Genomic DNA, 17,463 nt, shown 5'->3' with positions numbered 1-17,463 from the left:
AGTCAGACTGAGCACAGCTTGAGCAGTCTCCTGTGGCCCATGAGTGATCAGTGGCTGCAGCTGGCACACTGAGTTTGCTGTCCCTGGGGAACCATTCTCATTAAAGAGACGAAGCCAGAATTTAGGAGGAACCAGTACAGGTAATCTGTGTATCTGTACCAATATTGCATATTAAACATCATAATACTTGAAGAAGCTTTTTTCAAAATCTGCCATTTACAAGATCCTATGCCAGGCTGCAGAACAAACTGAAAACTCGAGTTCTTCCAGAGAAGCCAAACAATGTCTGTAACTAAAGACAGAGGACAAACCTAAAGCCAAGTGTAGTGTAAGAAGCTTAAGAATTCAGACAGTAGAACACTGCTATATCCAAGGACATGTTTTATATTTCACACAAGACAGCATACATCTAGCATTATTACTATTTAAAATAAATACCTTCTATAGATAAATGCTTTTATTTATTTTAATTACAAAAGATGCCCTGAGAAATTTCTTTTCAAGATGCATGTACAGCATTGTCCTAGGTTTTATTTTGAGTAAATCATCCTTTATATTTTTACATTATAAAAATTAACCACACACGCATATGCATTCACAAATTAGGTCACCTTTATCATACACCAACAGAGTTTAAAAACCACGCGTTTCTGATATCAATATATTTATGCTGCTTCCATTTTGAAACAGAGAAGCTGACAATAGCTTCATAGGCTCACTCTCAAGTATTGGCATAAATAAAACTTTTTAAAATAGAATTGCATGTTTTTCCACAGACAGATTCTGATAGAAACATTAGCATTAATACAAACAAATGCAGATGACATCACTGAAGCATGACAGCTTGCAATAGCAGCAGATTAAAAACTAGATTCATCATTATAAATTGTTCAAGTGAAAATACAATCTGAAATACTAAAAATTAAAACAAGTATTTATACCTATGAAATAAAACTTTTTTTTTTTAAATGCATCTGGAGACATATGCTTTTAGATTGCTTTGAAATATACACAGGATTTTTATGAACTTTTCTTAGTACTTGTAAAAAGCACAATGTCATTAATGTTTATGGTTTTTTATAGACTGATCAATGGTCTTAAATTAGGTTTAAAGTTTCTTTAAAATTTGGGCTTACCTTTCCATATTCATAAAAATTCCTTCTATTTCTTACATAAAACGTGTGCTAGCAATTGCTAAAATTGTAAATAATCCAATTAAGTAATAGATATCTGCATTCTAAATCCAATAACTTGAACTGCAAAGGCATAGGTGAAGAAAACAACATCTTTCCTGTAGCTGGAGCAGTTATGAGTCTGTAGCTGAGGTTCTATTTCATAACATTTCACTATGACATCAGAACTCTGCAATCATTACAATACTTACTGAAACATATTTTACAACTTGGGATTTTATTGAAAAGATAAAAGGTTTCAACATAGCAAGATGCATTTTATTCATTCCAGGCATTAGAGTCCTATCTGCTGCTCCCATCTTAATGCACCAAAAAGTTGCTTCCATCAGCCTCTGGATCCCTTCTTTTTCTGTCAGAAGATCTAAGAATTTGATTTTCTGTTTTTTCTTCATACAAAAGAAGAAACACACATAACAGATTGTTATTATTAATTGCTATATTTTTAAGTAATATAACAGAATAAACCCCTATTCCATGCAACATTTATTATAATGCTTAGTCACTGTACTTTAAAAAGTGACTACCTGCACCCACTAAAAAAGCTAAATGGATGCATTCTGAGGACATTCTTCACAAGATTCTCCATTGAGTTTTCTACAGAAGGTCAGATAGTTTCCTCTAAGATACTTGAGGTCATACAAGCAGTCTCCTAATGGTTACAAATACTGATATGATAAAATCTAGAGAAAGAGGAGACAGGGAAGATAGAAAAGACCTGCAGTTCTTTACAGTATTGCATCTAGGTCTTCTGTTTACCACAATTTCATTTGAACAATTTCTGCATTTTAAATAGTCAAATTTTTGTATCCTTAAATATACTGTTTTCAGCTTCACAGATTTATAGCCATGTCAATTAACAACTGTTTGTAATGGCCAGAAGTATTTCAAAGAGCAGAACTCTGTGGAAATACTAATTTGCATCAATATTTCATGATACAATTTGCAAGCAACACAAGCTATTTTTCTCTTTCACGACTTTAAAATTGCTGATGGAATATATCATGAAAAACTTATCAGTGTCAGGATACCAACTAAATGGGAACAAAATAATGTGCCAGTCCCACTGGACCTCAGAACTCTTGCAGTCTTAAACAGCAAGATGAAAACATGAATAGAAGCCATAAGTCAACAACCCAAACTGTAGCAGGTCAGTGGCGCAACTACTTTTTATCATGCTCAGCTTCCTAAGCAATTACATGACTGGATGAAAACCACAAATACACACGAATTTCATTGCTACAACATAGCAAAGTGCAAGTCTTAAAGGTCATTTATGGACATCCTATAAAATACTGGTATCAATTTATTATGAAGAAATTGATTTCTTTACAACAATAAGTTTACTGACACTTTTTATAAGATGAAAACCTGTATTCCTCTATTCTTGAAATAAGTTTTCATTGAAAGTGTAATAAAATGATATCAGGTGCTACGTATATGTCTACTGGCAAGATGCAGAATTCTTAAATACTGTTTGTAGCATTGAATATTTTTATTGATGAATCTATAAAAATCTGAAAAATAGTTCTACCCAATTGCATATTGAAGTGAGTTATATTGCAGCAATGCAAATGCAAGCCAAACAACCATTCCTGCCCTAAAAGAAAATATCTTAATCTCATAAAAAATGAAAACATTTAAAAGAAGGTAATAAAGTGACATTGCAAAATACTACTTGATGGAACAGAGTGTTTAATAATTGTATCAGTTTCTGCATAAGGATGATTCATGTTCTAACTGGCCATTCTTTAATAGAAAGTCAGAAAAGCATATTTTCCATGCAAATTGACTTCAGTAAGTTCTCTTATGGGATGAAATACTCAACCAATGCTCTTTGTGATTTTTTTTCTGTTACATGAGGTGATTGTAATAAGGAACTCATCTTTTTTGTCCTTCCACCATTAAGTTATACAGGTACAGAATAATTCTTGCATATTCTATAAGGTGAGTATAACCCAAGGTATAGCAGATTACACCAAAAATAATGGTCATTTTCCTGACACCACCAACAGTTCCTGTATCTGTAACTCTTATTATATCCTTATAGAGCTGCTCCATTTTTAAAATTAAAACAATTTAGGTATTGGGCTACATTTCAACAGAGAAATTGAATCTACAGTGCAGCAGATATTATACCAACTTGAGAGATGTGTTTTCCCATAAGAATACAGAACATTAAAACTCTTATTCAGGTCTAAATGTAGGTCATTCCAGGTCTGCTCTTCTTTCCCCAAAAATATTTTTCCTCCCTTAGTATATCCTCTTTGCTCCTGGCACTATGCAGTTTAGGGACTTTCTGAAGCTGAAAGAGCATCCAGATCATTGTGTTTGATCAGATACCTACTTTCAAATCAGTTACCTAGTTCAAATAGCCTGCTGTGGAGGTATTCACTTGGGAATGGTACATGGAGACTTGAAGCTGAGTCTGTTACAGGCTACATTCCTGCCTGAAGACAAAGGTACAAACTGCTCCGTGTGAGTGTTTTTGTCTCCTTGTATTCAAACAAAAGATACAGTTTCATTTTAAGTGCCATAGAAAAACTTATGACATTTGAAAAACTATTATGTGATGATGATAAATGATGATTATCATGTGATGTAAAAATATATGTCTAACTCATCTTTGCATCTAAATGCTTTATATAATATTAATCCATTTATTTTCCCCCAAATGCTTGTGAGACAGATGGGTAACTGGCATTTCTATAATGGTTGCTAAAAAGGAATTTACAATGTTTGAACTACTTTCTGAGTTTTAAATAGTGAGAACAGAGCTATGCAGGATGAAAGTACATAAGGTTTTGAGAACACCTAATTTTTGAAAGTATGTAGCCCTGTATGTCATTTTATCTCCTCAAGATACATGTCCTATTTACTGTATAGAGCTTTGAAGATGTCAGAATGTCTACTAATCTAAGTGTTGAGTTTGAAATCCTGCACTTCAAAATAGCTGACTATCTAGTGAACATCTATAAAAAGTCTAAATTATTATGGGCAGTATTTAAGAGAAGTCATTAGACTCTGGCAAAGACATGGCTAGAGGGCAGTTTGAAACCACTGACTCAACACGAACAGTCCACCTTCATTCACTACGTATCTTCCAATCCAAACTACTAAGAAAATGCATTTTTAAATGCAAGAAGTCACTATGCAAACTTGATTTCTTTCTGTAACAATTTATCTTGTACAGTAAAGATTATTAAATTCCAGTAGAAAAAATCCTATGTGATCACACAGCAAGACATTGTAATGTAATATAATGTATATTGAATGCAAGCTGTTCAGAGAATTTATTTTTACATTAGTGAAACACTCAAGTGTTTTATTTTACAGTTTAGGAATTTCATAATCTTACATCTCAGAGTAAAGTTGGGAGGGTTCTTTTGGTTTGTTTTCAAAGGAACCTTAAAATACTGAAGTGGAAAAACATGAGTTCATGCAGATATTTCACCAGGAAGGATCATTCAAGAGATAGCCAATGTTTACTTTGTCCCATTCCACACTCTCCTCTCCCCTCAACCATGCACCAGCTGAATGGAAACTTGCAGGAAAAACAAATGGAAGACTGATTATAAGGGACCAAATTCTTAAAACCACTTGTAAATGCACACATCACATTCCTAACTGGCTATTCTAGTATTTCAACATCTGGGTGCACAAGTATTATAAGTATAGGCTTAATTTTAAATGGCTCTTCAGAGTTCCCTTTGAAAGTCAGAGCTTACCCAAAATCAGACTCAATTTAAGCTCTTGTCAACTACTTACATGCTCATCTTTCGGGACTGGCTCTCCTTATTTCCACTGTTCTTTTGATCAGCTGAATTAAATAGATTGCGAGAAGAAGAACTGGAAGGGAAGGCAGCATTCCCACTGTTACCAGTAGCATGGGTCCGGAATGAATCATCTGAAAAAAAGAGTTGCAGTTTAGACAAAGTCTGTCTGAAAATAACACACAATGAGTAAACAGAATGAGATAATTTTCCTGTGGCAATAGCAACACTTTTCTGTACAGGAATGGTTTCAACTTTTCTGCAAGTACTTTTAAAAAAAAGCCAAACAATTAGAAGACCCATATTGGAGGACAAGGTTAACACATTTAATACATGAAAATAGTGGATTTTAATTGGCTAATCTTTAGCTGCTTTAATTTATGTACTTTATTCAAACTGACAGTCCAGAGTCTATTGCTAGTGAATGGAAAAAGACAGGAAGAAACTCCTCTTATCTTTCTTAAATCCTACAAACCCTTCCACATCAGATGGAGAGAAGGGCATTTTCAGATGGCCGTTTCCTTTCCCTAATTCAGCAGAAGTTATACATAAGATCCCTCTCCTCACGTGAAATTGGTGGAGACAAATTGCAGATCCCACTTTTTAATGACATCCAAAATGCCAATCAAGAAATGCTAAACTAATTTTACTTTTAACTCTTTAAAATATAAACAAATTTCTTAGAAAAAAAGAAAATTAAAAAGAGACTGACTAGTACTTAAATGTACAAACAAGTGGATATCAGCTATTCTACATCCTTTAGGAGTGCACCTTTAGGGTACACTTATTTAATGGCATCCACATATTAAGTACACACACAAAAACCCATAATGCAAAATATAATAACCTACTTACCACTAAAGGATAACATAGAACTCTTTCCCATTACTGATACTGAAGATGTATACCCTGTGGCAGAGTTTTTACTCAAAAAGACAAACAAAAGCAAATCACATTACTTATTACAGAAATATGTTCTTCTCAGTTGTATCATCCAGTTGTTTAATAAACATTAGATGTTATTTCAGAGCTTATACGAAAAAAATTAAATGAGAAAGTTATGCTGAAATTCCTTTAAGATGTATAAATTTAGATATAGCACTTCATATTGAAAAAATAGTTTCAATATATGATAAAACATGAAAAATACCAATGTAAAAGGAATTAATAACAATTTGAAGGCCTTTAAATGGTATTTCTTCCCTCAGTTCAAAACTGAATAACTTAATGAATTAAACAGAAAGCTGAATATTTAGGTCACAATTCAGAGAGCCCATTGCTACTTTTGAAAATTCATATGCATATGAATTTCATAATATTTGACTACTAGGAAAACAATTGCCATTGAAGTAAGCAATGAAGAGAATAAAGATACTTAGGACACTTGTCTATGTTGCTGTATTTTGGATGCAGTATTTGAGTATTGAAAGACTGGCTTCGAACCAATTTGGATTTCTTGTCTTCTTTGCCTAAAATTATAAGTAACAAAAACTTTTAACATGGATATAATTTTCATTTCCTCAGTAATTCTGAACACTTTTTACTATCATTTCCTGTCAACCTATGCTAGCTGAAGGAACTAATATAAATACTTCAGTAACAAGAATAAGGCTGATGTCACCTATTTATACACTAAATAAAAAAAACCAAAAAAACAAACCACCAAAACTAGAAACCATAGAGATCACATACATTTCTAGGACTGTAATGTTCTCCTTTTTGCAGGAGATGAAACTCTGGCCTCTGAAGGCCAACAGCTTTCCTGGTTTTTAACCTGCTGATGTGAGATCAAAACATTCTGTAAGATTTTTTTTAAAAGAATTCTTACCTGCTGATGTACCTGAAGAGCTGCCAGGAACAGAAAGAGTGATACTTTTTGACAACAGTGATGATTTACTGTCTCTACCTAAAAAAAAAAAATAAAACAAAAAACCCACCACTGTAACACTCAGATATATTTAACTGCTTTCAATTGCTCCTCATTTATTTGGGACTTCGACATGGCACAATTCATTGTGTACATTTCCAGTCCCTCAAAAGCATGCTTCTCACAGACAGTGATTAATGAGGACATAACACACCACAGTCCTCTGGGAAACAGTAATAACACCTAATGCAGTGCTACTAACACTTCAGAAAAAACACAGTCAAGTACTTACATTACATCCCAAAATGAAAAATACCAGATAACTAAACTGCCCTGTATTTTAATAATGAAGCCAAAAGTCTTCCTTCTACTAATATAATGAAGTCAGCTTTGATAGATATCTTTAGAAATCACAGAACTTTTATTGCCATTTTTCAAAACTCTGCTGTTTACTGTATGAAATTCCTCTTTTCTGCTCCTTTCAGTTCTGTTTCTGTAGAAAAGTAATTCATGCACAAACAATATGTACACAAAGAAACTTACGCTTCTTCTCAAAAATTTTATCATTAATATTTGTAGATCTTCCTTCACTTTGCTGCTTCTCTTTCTCTAATTGTTCCTAAAAAAAAAATCATTTTCTTAAGTAGTACTCAGGAAAAAAAAAAAAAAAAAGAATTATGGATTGCTTCCAAATCACCAAAACAACATTTAATTTCTACTCTCTCCTACTATTGGCACATCCCCTAGCGAAGTAAATCAGCTTATCTATCCTGTATAAAAGTCATACCAAAAAATGTTGACTTTAATTATGAAGGAACCTCAGAGTTGAAGTTCACATTTATAACTTCTTAGTAAAATTATGCCTGGCCTTTTTTTTCTTTTTTCTTTTAATTAGAAAGATACAGAAATCAGCAGATGACAACGTAAAATTTTTCTGCTACACAGATAGTCCAGTAATAGAACAGGTAATATTTTTAATTCAAACAAAATAAATGAAAATGTATTTCTTCAATGGTAGGGTGTGCCAGATATGATCAAACTTTTTAAAGGTCTAAAATTAACCTCTGCAGTTGATAAGTCTTTATGCAAAACAAACCAAGCTTCAAAATTCTTCAATTTAAGGAATTTATTTACCTTTCTGTAACATAAGTTAGCCATAGGATACCTTGTGAGAGAATATCCATAGACAGATGACAGTCTAATATATCCATATCAATAATTTCAAAACCCAATACTTGCTTCAGTGTTCTTGGTGAACAGGTATCACTCCAACTTCAAAAAGCTATATAATACCAGTTTATGTTCTGTACTATGTTCAGACTAAAAAGTATGAAGAATTGTAACTGCTCTACACTATTTTTTCATTTCACTCACATTACTGCCCAAGTTAAAAAAAAAAAAAAAAAAAGAGGCAAATAATTAAGGTCAAGGTGGCTGAAATACACTTTTTAGTAAGTAAAATAATAAAATTAAAGAAATTTATTAACATATGCAGTATTAAAATTTGTAGCAATCAGATATATTTAACTGCTTTCACTGGCTTCTCATCGATTTGGGACTGCAACATCACAATTCACTGTGTAAATCCCCAGTCCCTCAAAAGCACTGCAGACAATGCTTAATGAGACATCTGTGATACAGAAGATCTGCCTAAAAACTGCTACAGCTAACTTTAATCTTTGAATATGTGTGTGCAGGTCTTGAGGACAAAGCCTGAACCTTTGCCTGGAGCTAGTAGGAGACTGGTGGCAGGAAATGTATGAGACTGGAATCATGAACTGAGAAAATCAGCTGCTCAAGAGAAGCCCTGCAGCATGCATTGACATCAAAGTGGGACAGAAATGTAGGCTCTGTAGCAATAGAGAAAAAAGTGACATTTTTTGACAGTCCTGAATCTGTTCTCATTCACTACAGAGCAGCTCGATTACTTCAAGACAGAAGAACCATGCTAATGAAATCTCGTATCCTCTAAATACTACCAGCCTCTGAGGCTGAAAAGGAGGTAGCAGAATGGAGGCCAGTAGTAATGTAATATAATCTAAACTTTGTAAAGATGTAGTAGGCTATGTGGTGAAGTGCCTGCTGCAGCTTTTGTTTACAGGCATTACTAAAGAGAAATAATTTTATAGTTTGAAGAAGCATTCTGCAGATGGTTCTCCCAAATGCTAACTAACTCATAGCTCCTTTTGCTTCTAAACAACCTGCAGTGAGTCTCCCTTTTTGCCAGGCTGCAGATACCAATGGCCTGCCTTTCTTTCTTTCTTATTTCTGGCTAACTAGAAAGCTTGTAACACACAGAGGCTCCTTCAACTTCCTTGCCAAAGGAAGTTCTGACATTCATTTCTTTGCCTATGGAACCTGTATGTGAATTCTGAGGTGTTTCATTATTATATTTATCATGTTATATAAACCTGACACGTTGCTAAGCTCCCTGAAAAAGATTTCACAAAAGTCTGCTGAAGGGGTTGGGATTTTAGAACTATGGAGTCATGACATGAGCATTGTTCAAGAAATTCCAGTTTGCCTTTCTGCTTCATACAGCAAAATTTAGGTTGTAAAGAAAATTAATCTGTTACTTTGAAGCACCTAAACCTACTGTAAAGTGTAAGATGAAACCACACACAGATCATGAATCTATTAGGTCTCTCCATCATATGCACTTCCCTAACCTTAAAATTATAGCCTCATTAATATTTAGCTAAAACTATTTAAAAAAGGACAGACTGTACTGATAAAATATACCATTTCCAAAAGGAGATGTTCTTGTCTCTCTTTTTCTTGATCCAATAAATCATTTTCATAAAATCTTTTCTGAAACTTCAAAATAAAATCAATAAAAATAAAAAATCACTACATGAAAATAGGAATTAGAAGTACTTAATAAGTACTAAAGTTAGTCAGTACTTACAGCATCTACAGAGATCTCCATTCTGTCCAGTTCTAACACTGTCTGTAAGGAAAATCAAAACATTATTTATCTTTACTCAACAGCATGCCATACTTTTAACTAAAAAAACCACAACTGTCTGGATAAGAAACCTAGAATAGTGCTATTCGAAATTAAACATGCATTTAGTTCCCAAACATATGAAGCCCATGCTTGTGTTTTTGTGCTACAAATGTAGTTAAAAACTACCAGAGAGTATTCTCAGAGCCATGCTGAGACTCACTATGAAGGACTAATAGATTGTCCATATGAAACTCAAAATACATCCAAGGAAAGCACAGAAGCTTGAATGGCTGGAGCATGGACCTAGGAATCAGGACTGAAAAAATAACTCAAGAATCTGTGAATAAGCCACAATGCTCCAGGCAGGTGTTTATCCAAGCTCTCCTGAAGACTGTCCCAATAAGGCAGCCACCTACTTTAGATACTTCATTGCATGGCATCCCTTAAAGACTAACTTTTTAGTGAATATTCACATTATAAAGAAATTTGTAACATTGTTAAATTCTCTACATCCTTTATCTGTATATTCTAAAATAAACAGATTATCAAAATGTCTCTACCTCAAGGTCTTTGCTTATTAGTGTTTTTAATAGGGTCAACCTTTAATTCTGTTTTTTGTCATTTGCAATTTTTTCACAATTGGTCACCAAACTGAAATCCTGAATCCCAGTCACTAGAAAATAACTGCAATATAAGTAACCAAGGAAACACGAACTCTCTTAAAATGAACAGAATATGCTGTACTACATTTTCTTTAAATGTTAAAATTCCATAATAGACAATAGAATTTTTTAGTCTCTTGTTCTTACATGAGGAGAATGTAATGAGATACTGAGAACAGAAAGCTGAGATTTGGCAACTTTTAATATTAACCCCAAGACAAAATGTTGCTGGAAAAGAAAAATGCTTACTTTTTTTACAATAGTTAAGACATCTTTGTCTTTCTCTTGGCATAGAAGTTTCCTTATACATAATTCCAACTGCTGAAGTAAATGCTTATCAGTGGGAATCTTCAGAGTAGATTTAACTTTTGGCAACAAGTAGCACAGCTTCATTCTGAAAAAAAAAGGAAAAAAGGTAAATATTCACCTTTTAAAACATATTTTTAATAAACACTATTAATTTTTGTACTGCATGCTAGCATTTGAGATAAAATAATTAAGTTATTAGGTCTTATTTTTCAGAAAATTTTGATGCTTATTTGTTCTTTCCAGATGTGTTGTAATATTTTCCAGAACTTCTCCATAGATCAAGACTACAGTCCTGTATCTGAAAGTCAATCCAGATTTCTTTGGTTTGGGGGCTTTTGTTAATCTAGACAGAAAGGTAAGCAGACCTCCAGGTCTTCAAAATTATCTATGCACCTAACTAATTAGGTAACAGGTACCTAATACCCTTGAAATCTGGTCCAGCAGTGTAAAGGAGCCTCAGTATCACCAAAAATCATGTGTCTGCAGTTCTATACAACTGCAAGGATGAAGCTGCATCAGATCAGAGCACGAGTCCTAAAAGGAGCCAGGGAACAGGGGTTGTTTAACCCCAGTTAAAGGAGGATGAGGGGAGATCTTATGATTCTCTACAACTACCTGAAAGGAGGTTGTAGTGAAGTGCGACTTGGTCTCTTTTGCCAAGTAACAGAACAAGAGGAAATGGCTTGAAGCTTTGCCAGGAGAGGTTTAGGTTGGGTATTAGGAAAAATTTCTTCACTGAAAGAGTTGTCAGGCACTGGAACAGGCTGCTCAGGAACAGGGATCAACTCTCCATCCCTGGAGGAATTCAACAGATGTAAACGTAGTGCTAAGGGACATGGGTTAGTGGTGGGCTTGGTGCTGTTAACAGTTGGACTCAATGACATTAGGAGTCTTTTCCAACCTCTATGATTCTATAATAACTGATTTGCTTTGATTCCTAGATATTGTTTCTAAGTTGGTTATGTAAAATAAAGGTGCTCACTGCTTTTTAAATCCTTACCAACAAAATACTCTGCAGATTAAATAATAATATTTCAAACATCTACAAAAATAAAAAAATACTGCATTTGATCAGTCTGTAATGCTACATAACAGTGAATGGTTTTAATCTGTGGGATAGATTAAAAAAATCTCAAGGACAATACATTGTGACATTCTCTAGAGTTTTCATATTCCAATGGCTTGAGATAAGGGATAATCCTGCACCAGAGATGGTAACTTTGTGATTACTAACATTCAAACAAATTTTCTTACATGAATTAATCATACTGTTTTTACACCTTCAAGTTGTTTTAACCTTCACAAATTCCCATTACAAAGAGTTACACCATCCTGTAGAAAGCTAGAATCTCTGTAAGTAGGTTTTAAAATCATGAGTTAACAGCTATGTCTGACTTCTAAACTTCAGATCACTACAGACAATGCATTCCTTTTGTAACAAGTGTTAGGGAAAAATCCAGAGAATAATTATGAAAAAATAATTTTAATGTCATATAAAGGACTACAAGTTGTTTCAAGTTTCCATTAAATTTTAATATTGTATCAATAGACCACTTAATGAAAATGTTTATTAAGAACATTAAGCTACTTCAGATTATATACAAATTTAGTTTATTGTTTTAATATAATCCTTTTAAATAAAAGACATGAGACAGGAATGTTAACCAGCATGCAAAAAATGGCTAACTTTTTAGGTCTGGGATCCTGCTGAACTGAGATGTTGGAGTTTATACTAAATACAAGGTCTATTTAAACAGTTTAACTTGGTAATAAACTGCTTAGTGGAGCTCACCAAGTGCACACATGTATGTGCAAATTCTACATATGCAAATCTCTATGCAGCATCAGACATGTTAATGATGACAACACGAATTACACACAGTAGAAATAAGATTAAAAGCAAAAAAATCACATAAAATTACAAAAAAGGAAAAAGTATGATTGCCAGGTCCCTCCCTGTTCAAAGTGAAGAAAAAAACTGATTTAAAAAATAACAGAAAAAACACTGTATAAAAACTAGTAACATATCCATTCCTCTTATATTTCTCTCTTCTTTTTTAATTTACTTTAATGATGAAGCAGAAAACTTTTAAGTAAAATCTATGCTAACTGTTAAGCTCAGAGCACTGAAAGAATAATTTGTGTGTTTTACTTTACATGTGGTGACACTGAAGTGGATAGAAATGAGTGAAGACTGTGAAGCTACATTTCTCTCTCTACACCCATGAATCAGCACATTACTATCTTCTCATCTACTGCTGGGTCCTCAGTCACACTCTTCCTTTCACTCTCAAAACCCAACACTTATGATCAGTGCCACAAACACTCAGACTGAGCTGCTTCTGTATTTTTCTACCAGTATTCTCATTTTCCCTTACACCTTTAGTATTGTTTACTCGGAAGGTTCTGGATCCTTTTACTCACATCCCATGATTTAAACAAGACATAAACATTATTTCTTCATATATTATTTAAAGCTTTTTTTCCTGTACAGTGCTATATGCTCTTTATACAGTACCTCACATTTGCCACTGGATCATGTGTAAGTTCAAGCACAGGTAGAAAGAAGTATTTACAGAAGAATGATTTTGAAAACAGTTCCATAATGAATTCACAAGTATCTAAAAAACGAAGTCTGTTCCAATAACTTTTTCCTTGGCCCAGTTCTGAAAAATAAAAGTCCACAGATGTTATCAACTATGTTTTCAATGGCAGCTAGAACACATTTCAAACATTAACCTGTGACTCAAAAGATCATAGTCGCAGTCATCAAAAAGCACACCCTTTCAGCCTATCTGAATTATTTTCTCCAGTATTCAATGACAATTTCTGTTAGTATTTTTTTTTTCAGAAATACAACCTTTCCCTTTAACCATCTGATAAAGCTAAAATATAAAGTGAACTACCTGCTTGTAGCAGAAAGCCCAGAGTGCCTCTCAAATCATGTGACAGGTTTATCAAAATTACTGTGTAAACATTAAGGATTGCTAATGGGAATTACTGAATTTTCTAATGTATTCTCAAAACACATAGCACAGACCAGAATGCCCACTTGGGTGACTAACTCGTTCATAAACTGATTTCTGAGATTTATTCAGCACTTCTTATGCTGAAGCCTCTACAGAATTTTACTTCTACAGAAGAACTCTGCTCTGCGCCTATGGCTAAGCAATCCTGGGTTCAAGAAGAAGAGTTTTGACATATTATCAATTTCCCACATCTATTTCCCAGTTCCTTTGTGTAAGCTACAGACACATTCCTCATACATGCACAACAGGTTTTCCCTGGTGACAATATGAGCAACCGAATGTCTTCTAGGCATAATGCCTTCAATGATGACAGGCAGTTACATGGAATAAATACAACCACAAGCAGATCTTCAGTCAAAACCAACTTGCACCTCTAAGTAATCAAAGTTTCTTACGTTCAATCAGTTTCTGGATAACCTCCTGCCTCTGTTCTTGTTTGCGATTATAGCGTAAATAAACGCAGAGAGTTCGAGCAGCTGCTTTTTGGACTGGCAGCACGTTCTTGAAAGAAAGAAAGAAAGAAATGGAACATAATTAAACATACCTGAAGGAATATGAATGAAAACATTTAAAAGTTCTAGATGTAGGAAAAATAACTAAAAATAACTAGCTTTATAAATTTTGAAATAATCAGTATCCTGTAAGGAAGAATAAGGAAGTCTGGCCAATTCAAGAGACACCTACTTCTTTATCCTTTCTATCTCATTTACTCAGCTATTTTATAAATGCCCTAAATTGTTTCATGTTGGGAAGACAGCTTCTATAATGTGGGTGTTGGAAAATATAACAACAGTTTCTCCTACAACTGCTTTACTCTTGAATTAGTTCAATAAAATTTCAGACTAATGGCTCTAAATTATAGTTCATTTTCAGAATAAAGTGTTCTTTTATAAAGAATGGAACACAATGCGAAGTAATGTATGGAGTCAGGAAAGAGAAGGCATATCTCATAGTAAAAGGGTCTGATATACCTAGAAACAAACTGATAATGAGCACAAGGAAAGGAAAGAAGTCTTAGGTGGGAGGAAACATATGACAATCTGTCAATCCAAATTCTGCTCATGAAATATGGGGGTAAATTTGCACAGCAGTTTCCCAGTCTTATATAAAAAGCCTCACTACCTGAGGTACCATATGCATTGAGAAATAGTGCTTTAAAATCAGTATCACATATATATAAAATACTACACATAGCAAACATCTGGGGTCATTGTTTTAAATAGTGTAAACGAAGAAGAAAAGGAAAGAGATGGATGGGCTCACATTTGTCAAAATGATTGTCAACATTCTGTGAAGAAAACGGTAATAAATCTGATCACTTGATATGATATGAGGAAGACATGCATATTTCTGTAGTAACTTCTCGTGAGTTCTCCATTTTAAAGAAGTTGCTGCTCTCTGTTCTGCTGTTGTTAATGCAGGAATCAAGTCAGGAATAGACAGTAACTATAGAAAGAAATAAAAATATAAATATAAAAAAATTGTACATCTGTGTGTCATGTTACTATGATTTAAAAGCAAATCACAATAGTGTAAGAAGGGAAGAGATTTTAAGGGATCAATTAATTCCTCTCCTCAGACAGGATCAGATACACTATAAGCATTTCCAATAGATATTAGTCTAACTGGTTCTTATAATAAATTTAATCTTCGCTAAATAGTAAATTCCACTTAATTAGTCAAAATATATTTCCAACCCCCCTTCCTGAAAAAAAAATAAATAATCACCATTCTCTTTGTAAGACTCTTTTACAGACAGGAATATCATTGCAACAATCCCCCTTAGTCTTCACTTTCCAAAGCAAATAAATCCCATTTTCTCTATATACCTTCTTAATCTATGTAGTTATTCTTCTCATCTCCCCAGTTCATTTTAGGAATTTCACACTTCTTTTCAGGAGGAGGTGAAAGCTTTACAATAGTCAAACTAAATTCTCTTCTACAGTTAGCGAAAAGAAACAGACTGCTACATCACATTGCACTTGTTCTATGTTATCTATATATTCATGGAAAGCTGCCACAAGAGTATGAGAATATAATAACGTAGGCATTAGCTATTATTCCCTTAGCAGGACCAGGATTTGTTTTAACTTTAAGATTGTATTTCAAAACTGATCTATCTTAGCTAATCTTTGGTAATTAGAAAAAGAACACAGGGTAGGCTGTCCTTTTTTATGTTATGTCTAATCTTTGAAAAGATATTATTTTAATTTTCAAGTTTATAAAGTCGACAATCAACAAAACATAAAAACTTTCTATGGCTCAAAAGTAGAAACTAATAATGAAATCCAAAGTCTGAACTACTTGGCTGCTGCCTTCACTCAGAAAGGAAATTTCAAAACCATGAGAAAACTCACCTTGCTTTCTGATCCATTGTTTTCTCCTCCAGTAGTCATTAGTTCCAAGATTTCAGGAAGGTGACCTACCAGGGCATCTAATACCTATTTAAAGACATGTTTAATGAATGAGGTCTGAATATTAACCTTACTTAATTTTTATCTGCCAGTAAAATATTCCTGCTTACATCCTTTATGTTACTGTTCTCTCACATCCATGTTAAAAAAAAAAAAAAAAGAATGAGATGCAATGTATTTGCACTGAGGACGACTGGGATGTAAAATAGATGTTTTAATATGGTAGGCTATATAAGTATTGTAGATTTCAGTTTAAGAAAACTAACTAAAGTTTTGATTTTTGCAAATACTACAACCAATACTTTCTAAACTATTCACGGCAGCATACAGTATTTTAAAATTAACATTGATTCTTCAGAAACACATGTATTTCATAAACAGTTAGCAGCCTTAAAAAAAAACAAAGAAGTGTGCTTTTTCTATTCATCAGCTGAAACCTAAAAGGAGTTTCCTGATTTAAGAAAAACTGAACTTGATATATTAAAATTAAATATCTAGCCTTTATTAATAAAATAGCTCTACTTTCAAATGTAATACTTGAAACTAGACTTGAGAAGTACATAATTAATTATTTATGGCACCAATTCTGCCTGAGGTGAGATGAAACATGAAGCATAAAATGTGTTTTATTATGTAGCTAATTGAATCAGAATCAAACCAAGGAATTTTTCAAAATCACCAGGTTTACCAAATTCAAACACCTCCCTATTTCCCTCCTTTTTGTTCACAGAACACTGGCTTATTTGTGAAGTGTCTGTGAAACAGAAGTCCATTGTTCTGGCACTGTTGACCCTTTCATATTGTACTGTCTTACTGCAGAGTTATTAAACATCAATGTAATCTGCTGCAATGTAAGAACTAAAAGAAAGTTGCAATAAAAGCATATTACCTCCAGTGACTCATCTTGCAATAGTGTAACCAGTTCTTTATGGATTGAATATACACCGGAATTCAAAAGTTTAGCAACCTAAAAAATGACAGTACGATAGTGAGGTGAAACACTTTTCTGTTCCATGGCACTACAACTACTGTACTACATGTGCTTACTTTACACCAAGCATGAAGGATGGTTGTAGAACAATTGTTTAATACCAGCCTTCTAAAGTTTTGTATAATAGTCTTATATAAAGAACACATGTTAAGTAACAGGCCTATTAACCCAACCATCAAACATGTTTTAAGAATTAACCCTTTTCCCAATTAAAAAAAAAAAAAAAAAAAAAAAAGACTGGAAATCTTGTTTTACTCCATGATCCTTAGGATACCTAA

The 17,463-nt window shown here is 33.5% G+C and overlaps 1 protein-coding gene across 1 annotated transcript in view; it reads right to left on the bottom strand.

Moving 5' to 3' along the window:
- Nucleotides 1–1,391: 1,391 nt before the first annotated feature.
- PPP4R4 (protein phosphatase 4 regulatory subunit 4) overlaps nucleotides 1,392–17,463 on the bottom strand; it is a 57,527-nt gene continuing 41,455 nt past the window's right edge. Inside the window, exons 12-25 of the mRNA XM_030452003.1 lie at nucleotides 17,084–17,161; nucleotides 16,138–16,221; nucleotides 15,044–15,226; nucleotides 14,176–14,281; nucleotides 13,270–13,417; nucleotides 10,692–10,836; nucleotides 9,739–9,780; nucleotides 9,573–9,647; nucleotides 7,374–7,449; nucleotides 6,792–6,869; nucleotides 6,339–6,432; nucleotides 5,819–5,889; nucleotides 4,959–5,097; nucleotides 1,392–1,579 (exon numbers count right to left, since the gene is read on the bottom strand). Coding sequence (XP_030307863.1) covers nucleotides 1,555–1,579; nucleotides 4,959–5,097; nucleotides 5,819–5,889; nucleotides 6,339–6,432; nucleotides 6,792–6,869; nucleotides 7,374–7,449; nucleotides 9,573–9,647; nucleotides 9,739–9,780; nucleotides 10,692–10,836; nucleotides 13,270–13,417; nucleotides 14,176–14,281; nucleotides 15,044–15,226; nucleotides 16,138–16,221; nucleotides 17,084–17,161 — 1,344 coding nt within the window. The 3' untranslated portion in view covers nucleotides 1,392–1,554. The remainder of the gene's footprint in view (nucleotides 1,580–4,958; nucleotides 5,098–5,818; nucleotides 5,890–6,338; nucleotides 6,433–6,791; nucleotides 6,870–7,373; nucleotides 7,450–9,572; nucleotides 9,648–9,738; nucleotides 9,781–10,691; nucleotides 10,837–13,269; nucleotides 13,418–14,175; nucleotides 14,282–15,043; nucleotides 15,227–16,137; nucleotides 16,222–17,083; nucleotides 17,162–17,463) is intronic.

Source organism: Calypte anna, chromosome 5A (assembly GCF_003957555.1).
Source record: "Calypte anna isolate BGI_N300 chromosome 5A, bCalAnn1_v1.p, whole genome shotgun sequence".
Lineage (NCBI taxonomy): Eukaryota > Metazoa > Chordata > Aves > Apodiformes > Trochilidae > Calypte > Calypte anna.
This window is presented reverse-complemented; position numbering and strand designations above follow the sequence as displayed.